The sequence below is a fragment of the Panthera tigris genome, chromosome D2, assembly GCF_018350195.1.
Source record: "Panthera tigris isolate Pti1 chromosome D2, P.tigris_Pti1_mat1.1, whole genome shotgun sequence".
In the NCBI taxonomy this organism is placed as follows: domain Eukaryota; kingdom Metazoa; phylum Chordata; class Mammalia; order Carnivora; family Felidae; genus Panthera; species Panthera tigris.
The window spans coordinates 77,821,790-77,832,312 of record NC_056670.1 but is presented as its reverse complement, the minus strand read 5'-3'; the positions used below and the strand labels follow the sequence as shown (position 1 = coordinate 77,832,312).

The following is a 10,523-nucleotide window of genomic DNA, read 5'->3' as shown; positions in this document are numbered from 1 at the left end:
GAGAGCAAGTGAACACAGAACAGTGTGTGACAGCTCTGGGGTTAAGTTTCCCGATTGTGAGTGAAGGGCTCAAAAGGACACTTCCAAAATCAGAGATTCCACCTTTTTTTTTTTTTTTTTTTTTTTTTACGTTTTTATTTATTTTTGAGGCAGAGATAGAGCGTGAACGGGGGAGGGTCAGAGAGAGAGGGAGACACAGAATCGGAAACGGGCTCCAGGCTCTGAGCTGTCAGCACAGAGCCCGATGCGGGGCTTGAGCTCACGGACTGCGAGATCATGACCCGGGCCGAAGTCGGACGCCCAACCGACTGAGCCACCCAGGCGCCCCGGGATTCCACCGTCTGACATCCCCAGCATCTTCAGAAGCAGGTTTTCTCCTCCGGTCACTAACGCTGTTTTCTGCCAACTCAGCACTCAAGTTCTTCAGCTGCTAACAAACTGCTAACAATCTAGCTTGCCAAAGCCCAGATTTCCTCAGTCACAGCAATAGTAATATAAAACCTCACTCCTCACCTCTTTTGCTCATTTTTCTTCACTAATTCCCAGAGCTAAGCCTTCTGGAACCCCTACAGATTTTTTACAATCTTTACCTTAACCCAAACATGGCATTGTTCACAACCTCTCCAATTTCTCACTTCTCATTGCTGAGAAGATTAAGACAAGCGAGTCCGTAGCCTGGCAGACATTTAGTAAGTGCTTGTCCCGTTAGCTGCCATCTCCTCATGGGCCTGTGAAAACGAACTTCCCTTTCTTTGCTCTCCAGTGAGGTATTTGTTCATACCCGTTGCAAAAACTCCTGTAAATTTCAGGCTGGCATAAAACCTTGTAAGCTTACTGGCTCCTCTCCGACACTATCAATATCGTTTTCAGTTGAATCGTCTTCAAGTCACCAATCTTATCTCTTCATTGAGCTTTTAAAAATCCTAACAAAGGTATCTCAAAATGTGAGCCAGATACTGAAATGTTACCAGATCTTGAAGGAATTTTACAATACGTAGTGTTTTTCTGATTTCTCAAAGACTGCTCTGCCCCTGGTAGTGTGAGAGAGTCAATCATTCTACTGTGCTGACAGTGGGTACTCCGTGCCAGAAAAATCATTCATCTCAACCCTAAGAACCAGCAACGTGTCTGAGGAAAGATCACAGGTACGAGAAGCAGTTCTGCTAAGATAATGGAGAATCTGGATGTTGTCAACCTCTAGTTCATAGGAGCAGTGATGCTACACATTTCAATTTCTTGGTTTCTTAGACTTTCTAAACAACTCTTTTGGAAGAAAACAATTCCTAGAGATTTCTAATGGGCTTTCTTACTGTTTCCTTCCTACCATTGTTCTATGCTTAAAATAGTTACAAAGATGTTTAAAACAAACTCAACAGTCTAGTGAGCCATGTATTTTAACACTGAAAGTTCTTCACTCAATGTTCACTTGGTACTTGTGTATCAGATACTGTGTTAAATATTAGATATCTGCACATAAATAAAGACCTCCCCTGCTGTTAAAAAAAAAAAAAGCTAATATTTGAGGAAAGTGAGAAAAGTAAAATGTCCACAGCATGTAGAGATAAATATAACTACCAATTAAGAAAATGTACCTTGGCTGTTCATATGTATTGTATACAAAAATACAGCTATCAAAGGTAAAAATCCTACAAGGATTTTATAGTTTCCCTTTTTCCTGAAGTCCAATATTATAACTTATCCCTGTGGGGGGGACATTAATAAACATACTTCAAAATTCTGTAATTATGCATAAAGATGGGTAATTTTTTAGGAAGCACACAATATTCAAAGTGGGTTGTGAGCATATTATGTGGAATATTTGATGGGTTACTTCTTCAGAAAGCGCAAGTGTCACAAAAACACAACAAAAAGTCACAAAATACATCCTACAACTCATTTAGCTCGGATGCTACTTTCCTGCATTATGAACTTATCAAAAGAAGAGTTGGTTCACCCAGATCTTAAAATTCTAGGTGAACAACCTCGGTCACTGCTGAGTTCCCAAAAATGCAGGATAAGACAATCCCATGAAATGGGTCCATTACGAAAGTTCATTTTAAGCCAGGTATTGTGAAGCTGGAGTGGATTTTTCCATAGATGCCATGCTACTCATGCTGGTTACCTTTTCAATCTACTCTTTTTACTGAATTCATTCATATTAGTGTATACGGCTGTAGATACAAGCAGAACAAGTTGTTAATTTTTTTAAGTTACAAAAGTAAAACATGCAAACAAAACCTCTTTGCAGTTTTCAATAATTTAAGCGTATAAAGGGGTCCTAAATCAAAGTGTCTAAGAATCTGTTGTAAGGCACACACAGCAACAAGACACAGTTATGTGACTCCTACCTACCTCACCCTTAACACCTCTATTTGTATTTTCAAATATTTTCCCCTAACTTGATTTTAAATTATTCTCTTTACTAAGACTCTAGGATAGTGATGCGTGGGTAGAGGTAGGGAAGCAAGAATATCATTTAACAGTAGCGTGGGGTTCTTTTTAGAAACCGTACACACTATCTCCTAATAAAACTACTATTTTCCCCATTTAGAGTTTAAATGCTGTTACTAATGGAAGAATGTCCAATTCTTTTTTTTTTTTTTAATATTTTATTTATTTTTAAGACAGAGAGAGACAGAGCATGAGTGGGGATGGGGCAGAGAGAGAGGGAGACACAGAATCCGAAGCAGGCTCCAGGCTCTGAGCTGTCAGCACAGAGCCTGACGCGAGGATTGAACTCACGAACTGTGAGATCATGACCTGAGCTGAAGTGGGACGCTCAACCAACTGAGCCACCCAGGCGCCCCTGTCCAATTCTTGACATATACTGATGACCACAACTGTGTTGTAGTCCCCAAGACAATCCTCGGGCTCAATGATTTGTTAGGACTCAGAAAAGCTGTTATACCCATGGTTACGAATCTAACATGGCTGTGAGATATAACCATGTCTTGTTCCTGTGTGTGCCTTATAACAGATTCTTAAACATGAAAGGATGCAGATTAAAACTAGTAAAGCAAAGGCACATAGGGTAGAATCCAGGTGAGACCAGGTGCCAGCTTCCAGTTGTCTTCTCCCAGTGGAGTTGTAACGACAGCACTTAATTCTCCCAGCAATGATGTGCGACATCATGTGCAGGGTGTTGCCAACCAAGGAAGCTCCTCCGAGTCTTGGTGTCTAAGGTTTTTATCGGGGGTCAGTCAGGTAGGCATGTAGCACCCATGTGCTGACGTTAGTTACTCAGTCTTCAGCCCTTTCAAGGGTCAAACTGATAGAATGTGGCCCCTCACCATAAATCCAATTGTTAGCGTAACCTCAAGATGGTGGGGTCCAAGGCCCCTAGTTAAAAGACAATTTTATCAAGCAGGATATGCCAACAGCTTAGAGGGTATTTCCAGGAGCTGGGTAAGAGCCAGGTCTTTTTTGGAATGTGCACGTTTTGAACAAGTTAACCCTTTTACTGGACAAAGCAACTTCAGTATAAGAAGATGTTACATAGTCAACAACATGGATGTGAGCACAGATTCAGCTCTAGATCACGAGCTTCCCCATCATTTCCACATTTCCTCAGAAAGGTTGAGGTCAGGCTGTATTAAAAACTTTATAGGGTACAGCAATGTTGCTAACCAGAAGAGAGGTTATAAATGAGATGGGGTGGGAAATACCTATAAACAAGAATTGGGGGGAAAGGATAGGGAAGTCATTGTTTCTTTCCCAACTCCTTCCTTAATTACAGGCCCATATGGAGGCAGGGTGAGAGGAAGGGAATTCCTGGCAATTGTGGGACCTTGCAAGAGCCAGAAATGGAAGGAGGCACAATCCAAGTGGTACTTGTTGGGAAGGAAGAGAAGTTCCTATAACCACCTTCATGGGGAGTATACTCCTGCCTAAAAGGCAGGACATATACAGTAAGAAGTAACTCTACTTAAAATTAAGATGGTCAACATTTAAACTGTTGTATTACTAAATGAATGGGTTCAGGAAAATTAATACTCCAACTCACTTTTTTTCTAAAATGTACCTTTCAGTATGCATTGGCTTATATTCTGAAAACAGACTGGAAAAATGCTCCTAAAGAGCACATTGAGTTCTTACATTTTAATAAGCTGTAATAAACTTTAAAATAGGTGAGTTAAAAATTGCATAGTTCACCCTAGTGATATTGGTAGGAATTGTATTGTATTGACATACATTTTATGATTTATTTCAAAGGGGAAAACAGGGAAAAAAGTTAGTTGCAATTCATGACAAAAGTAATTTTTCATATTAAGATTGAGATCAGTTCTGAACAACCACCACATTGGCTTTGAAGAAAAAAAGCATATGACTGAATTTACTAGTTTTGCCTTTTTCGGTGTCTTAGTTCGGGATAAAGCTGTCACCCAACCTTTGCCAATTTGTCGATTCCATACAACAACCATGTGCTCAACACCTCTAGAAGGCATAAAATAATTGCTAATCTTGACAAGCCTACAGATAGTAGAGAACACAACTATGTAAACTGATAAAGTCTGAAACTGCAGAATTATCGTATCTAACAAAGACTCTTTGCTTGATCACTCAGGATCCTGAAATCTACTCCTAGGCTCATCTGTGCACTTCCTTGTAAAATCTAGTTATAGTAAGAGATCTGCTGCCAAGTCAGTTTAGCAAGAGTCCCCCATCCTCCAGATCTGATCACCCTTGATATTTAATCAGGTTCCTCATCTTCCACCATCCCCCAGGTGCTGACCATCCTGGCCTCTCATCGGCAAATGTTCTATTAGGCTGGTTTTAGCCAGAATTCCCCAGACCCCGATGTTTCCTCTTCACAATTTTCCATTACAGACTCCCCACCCTGCTCCTTGCCTATAAATTCCCACTTGTCCATGATATATTCAGAATTGAGCCTGGTTTGGGGCACCTGGGTGGCTCAGTCGGTTGAGCACCCAACTCTTGGTTTTGGCTCAGGTCATGATTTCACGGTTCGTGAACTTGAGCTATGTGTCAGGCTCTGTGCTGACAGTGCGAAGGCTGCTTGGGATTCTCTCTCCCTCTTTCTACCCACCCCTCATTCTCTCTCAAAATGAATAAATAAACTTAAAAAGAGAGAGAGAGAATTGAGCCTGGTTGTATATAGAGGTCTTTCTCCTATTGCAATAGTTCTATATAAAATCTGTTTTTTACCATCCAGCTGTGGTTTTTCTTCACATACTTAAAAGGGGTAAGCATACTACAGAGAAATTAGTTTAATTCCGTAGCAAAGTGGATATCTGCTTGGTTTTGAATGATAAAGAGGACATTCCCTACTACCCAAAGAAAGGGGATTCTAGATAGAGGGAAAAGTATGTGCAAAAGGAGGAGGCAGTATGTGGAAAGAGGCAGGCAAGAGTCACAGTACCAAGGGCTTTTTATGCCATGCTAAGCAGAAAAGGTGATGGTGATATCAAGCTTCAGAAGGGGCAGAGGGCAGTGTAGAGGATGAAATAGAGGGTATGAGAATGATGACTAGGGGTGCCTAGCTGGGTCAGTCAGTAGAGCATGCAACCCTTGATCATGAGGTCACGAGTTCAAGTCCCACATTGGGCAGAGAGCTCACTTAAAAAAAAAGAGAGGGGGTGCCTGGGTAGCTCAGTTGGTTGAGTGCTTAACTTTGGCTCAGGTTATGATCTCGAGATTCGTGAGGTCAAGCCCCAAGTTGAGTTCACCACTATCAGTGGTGGAGCCCACTTCCGATACTCTGTCCCCCCCCCCCGCCCCTACCCTGCTTGTGCTCTCTCAAAAATATATAAAACATTTTAAAAAGACAGAGAAGACTAATGACAGTAAAGAAACTCCTGGAATTGTTCAGATGAAAGCTAGTGCTTGAAAATAAGAAGCAGAGATGAAGAAAGATGAGAAAGATTTTCTTTAAGAAAATCAAGACCTGGTGATTTATTTTCTATTTCAAGCTTTTATTTAAATTGTAGCTAGTTAACATATATGATAAAATTAGTTTCAGGTGTAGAATTTGGTGATTCATCACTTACATATAACACTTGTGCTCCTCACAAGTGTCCTCCGTAATACTCAGCTCCCTCCATCAACCCTGTTTGTTCTCTATAGTTAAGGGTCTCATGGTTTGCTTTTCTTTTTTCCCCTTCCCCTGTGTTCATCTGTTGTGTTTCTTAAATTCCATATATGAGTGGAATCGTATGGTATTTGTCTTTCTCTGACTTATTTCACTTAGCATAATACACTCTAGCTCCATCCACTGTCACAAATGTTAAGATTTCATTCATTTTGATGGTTAATATTCCATTACACACACACACACGTGTGTGTGTGTGTGTGTGTGTGTGTGTGTGTGTGTATGTACGTGCCACACATCTCTATCCATTCATCAGTTGATGGACATTGGACATTTGGGCTCTTTCCATACTTTGGCTATTCTTGATAATGCTGCCATAAACACTAGGGAGCATGTACCTCTTTGAATCAGTATTTTTGTGTCCTTTCGGTAAATACCTAGTAATACAATTGCTGGGTCATAGGGTAGTTATATTTTTACTTTTTTGAGGAACTTCCATACTGTTTTCCAGAGTGGCTCCACCAGTTTGCATTTCAACCAACAGTGTAAGAGGATTTCTCTTTCTCCACATCCTTGCCAACATCTGTTTTTTTCCTGTGTTAATTTTAGCCATTCTGACAGGTATGAGGTGGTATCTCATTGTGGTTTTGATTTGTATTTCCCTGATGATGAGTGATGTTGAGCATCTTTTCATGTGTCTGTTAGCCATCTGGATGTCTTCTTTGGAAAAGTATCTATTCATGTCTTCTCATTTATTTTTAATATTTATTTTGAGAAAGAGAGAAAGCACGCACATGCTTGCTGGAGTGCAGGAAGAGCAGAGAGAGAGAGAGAGAGACAGAGAGAGACAGAGAGACAGAATCCCAAGCAGGTTCTGTGCTGTCAGCGCAGAGTCCCACACAGGGCTTAATCTCAGGAACTCGAAACCATGACCTGAGCTGAGATCAAGAGTCAGGTGCTTAACCAACTGAGCCACCCAGGTGCCCCCTTCTGCCCATTTCTTAACTGGATTATTTATTTTGGGGGTGTTGAGTTTCATAAGTTCTTTATAGATTTTGGGTACTAACCCCTTATATGTCATTTGCACAAATCTTCTCACATTCCATAGGTTGCCTTTTAGTTTCGTTGTTTCCTTTGTTATGCAGAAGCTTTTCATCTTGATGAAGTCCCAAAAGTTCATTTTTGCTTTTGTTCCCCTTGCCTCTAGAGATGTGCCTAGTAAGAAGTTGCTACAGCTGAGGTCAAAGAGGTGCTGCCTATTGTTTTCCTCTAGGATTCCGATGGTTTTCTGTCTCACGTCTAGGGTCTTTCATCCATTTTGAATTCATTTTTGTGTATGGTGTAAGAAAACAGTCCATTTTCATTCTTCTGCATGTTGCTGTCCAGTTTTCCCAACACCATTTGCTGAAAAGACTTTTTTCCATTGCATGGATACTCTTTCCTCCTTTGTCAAAGATTAGTTGACTATACAATTATGGGTCCATTTCTGGGTTTTCTATTCTGTTCCATTTGATCTGCATCTGTTTTTGTGCCAGTACTTTACTGTCTGGATGACTACAGCTTTGTAACAAGACCTGGTGATTTCCTGAATGTATGGGAGTCTTTAGGTTTTGGCTCCTGGTCATTCAGCCTCTTTAAGGAAGTCAAAATCCAATAGATAACATTCATTTCACTCCTTAAGTTCAAGATTGGGATTTTTGAAGAAAAGCGTATTTTCCTTTGGACTGCCCAAAATGTTAACATGAGTGAAAGTTAATGTATGACCACAGGGAAACAAGATATTTAGAATCAAAACACTGATGTAGACCACCTAGAATGAATCTGGAATACCGAAAAATCTTTGCAAACCAGTACCTTTACATTTAAGCACTTTTGAACTTGATGCTCCATTTGTCTATGACCTAATTTCCTTTTTGCTTTCAAAAAATGAAAAACTCATCTGCACAAGCCTTTCCAGGAAGAGGATGGGTGGAGGTGGTGGGGAGGCATTAGTTACCTTCCTATCCCATGGGGCAACTAGAAAGTTCCATCAGCTCCTTTTTCCCGGAATCAAAGCTTAAAGGTCCTTCAAGTCCCAGCTCAGATGTCACTCCACCAGCACTGGGGTCCCGCTTCTGCTCGGGACAGGTTTCTGCTCACAGCCACCGCCGCCCCTCTGGCCGCTTTCCACACCTCCCCTCCAGCGCCGAGGCTGGAAGGCGCCAGGTCACCCCGCCGCCGTCCCGCCCTGGCGCCAGCGGCTCACCGACAGGGCGACGTCCGGCCGGCGCCCCGGCTGCACTGCAGCCCGGTGACACCGTGCAACCCTCCGCCTGCTAAAGCCAAGCTGCCGGCATCCACGCACCCGCCGCCCGCGGGGACGACGTGCTGGGGGACCGCGTGGGGGGTCAAAGAAACCCCAACTGCACGGCCCGACCCACCGCCCAGGGTCTGCGGTCGGCGGGAAGGCCACGGCGTCCACCGCAGGCACAGCGAGGCTCGGCAGCAGGGCCTCCAGGTCGCCTGCAGCGACGGCACCACTCCTACCTGACGATGGACTCTCCTCGAAAGACCAACCCTCCCGGGCGGCCAGACAACCGTCGTCCACACCGCCTGCTACTTCCTCGGACCAACGTCGAAAGAGCCCCCTGCGTTCCCGCCAGTCTCGCCCCGCGCCTGCGCACAGCTCCTTTCGTAGGCCGAGGGGCCGTCGGAGCGCATGCTCCGTCCTTGAGCTCTTCCCCGGCAGGTTTGGAACCGCGTTGCTGAAGCTGGCTGGCGCGCGCATGCGCGTCTCCGGGACCTGGTTCTTTCCCCACTGGACAAGGAGAGGCTGGTCTTGGAATCGAAGCCTGCCGAGCCGGAAGGCGCTGTGCTTTTTCACCTCCGTCTGCTCTGGCGGAAACGCAAGCGGTGGAAGAGAGGTTCCGGGCTTGGCCTCGGCTGGCGGCTGCAGCATGGACACCCGGGCCGAGGAGGCGGGAGTGACTCGCCGCCCGATGCTGGCCTCTTCCTGGGATGCTGCCTGCGGAGCCCTGGCCCGGAGTCTCCATCTCACCCGGGCTGGTGTCGGCGCCCCGGACTTGGACTGGGAGCAGCTGCTGGCGCCGCCTGACCCGGGGTGAGCAGGGCCGGCGGGGACCGGGCCCGCGGCGCCGGGATGGTCGCGCTCCTGGGGGAGCCGGGAGGGGAGGCGGGGCCGAGCGGAGAGAGGGTGGGGGGCCCGGGGTGCGGGAAGGACCCGACTGCGGGGGCCCCGCATCTCCGCCGGGTCGCCCCCGGGGTCCGCCTCCCTCCCCCAGGCGGACCGACGGAGGCCTCTCTGTTGTCGACCCGAGGGGGCGTTAGAAAAACGAACTGTCGAGAATCCCCATCAGCTTCATTATGAGAAAGAGCCGCGTTTGCCTTTTATTGCATTCTGCTTCCCACTCTTGTGCGCACAGTAGGTGCCCCGGGAACTTTTTATGTTGAAGGAGAAGGACTGCAGAGGCTTGAGTCCACAGCCGAGGAGAAAGTAGAGGGGAAAACCCCGGTGGGTGGCGTGCCCATCTCCTTGTGACTCTGTCTTGAGCGTTTGTTGGGTGCTTGGGAGGGTGCGGGGACCGCCGTGGTAAATGGGAGTGAGTTAGAAGTCCTGGTGGCCCAATAGGAGGGTCGCGAGCAGCGTTCAGACAGGTGCACTGTGTGATAGTTTGAACAATTCTTTTCAGCCAAGATCTGGTGATTTTGAAAAGAAGCCTCAACAGTGACCAAGATGAAAACCCCTGCTTCCTTTACCTGAGATGTGACCCTAACGGAGGTGAAGAAATCGTTTCTATTGGCGTTTTAAGTTCCGCAAGAAATATGGAAGTATACTTAGGAGAGGAGTACTGTGGAACCAGTAGGGGCAAGAATGTTTGTAGTGATCTGGATAACAGGTTTGTAACTTGTTCATGCAGAAGTGTTCCCCCCAAGCAGTGTTGTTTTTCCCCAGCGTTTGTGGTATTTACTGATTCTCTGACATTGAGGCCAGCACTAAGGGAGAGAAGATAAAAACATACCAGCAGGAATAGAACTTTCTCCTTTTAAGAGATCTTGGAGATTGGGACGCCTGGATAGCTCAGTCGGTTGAGCGTCCCACTTCAGCTCAGGTCATGATCTCACAGTTCCTGAGTTCAAGTCCCGCTTCCGGCTCTGTGCTGACAGCTCAGAGCCTGGAGCCTGCCTGCTTTGGATCTGTGTCTCCTCTCTCTGCCCCCTGCCGTCCTCACACTCTGTCTCTCCAAAAGTGAATAAATGTTGAAAAAAAATTAAAAAAATAAAAGATCTTGGAGATAGATAGTCTAGGTCACCTTTCTCAATTTTTATAAATGTGGAAATTTAGAGCTAATTGAGGGAGCTGACTAGATAGAGGGTCATACTAGGTAGTCAGACTGTTTAGACTGCAGACTACAGTGTAGTCCTTATTCTTCTTCTTGGCCTTTTTTCTACATGGACGTACAATGGTGTCTCTTCC

At 45.0% G+C, this 10,523-nt stretch overlaps 1 protein-coding gene across 3 annotated transcripts in view; it reads left to right on the top strand.

Moving 5' to 3' along the window:
- The first annotated feature begins 8,730 nt into the window (after nucleotides 1-8,730).
- Nucleotides 8,731-10,523, top strand: part of LOC102949526 (ATPase PAAT-like) — a 29,710-nt gene continuing 27,917 nt past the window's right edge. For 2 of the 3 annotated variants that reach the window (XM_042960932.1, XM_042960933.1), the window contains exons 1-2: nucleotides 8,731-9,149; nucleotides 9,739-9,945. In XM_042960932.1, the coding sequence (XP_042816866.1) occupies nucleotides 8,815-9,149; nucleotides 9,739-9,945 (542 nt within the window). In that variant the 5' untranslated portion in view covers nucleotides 8,731-8,814. Of the gene's footprint in view, nucleotides 9,150-9,216; nucleotides 9,561-9,738; nucleotides 9,946-10,523 lie in introns of those variants that run through there. The other variant, XM_042960934.1, reaches the window with a different exon arrangement.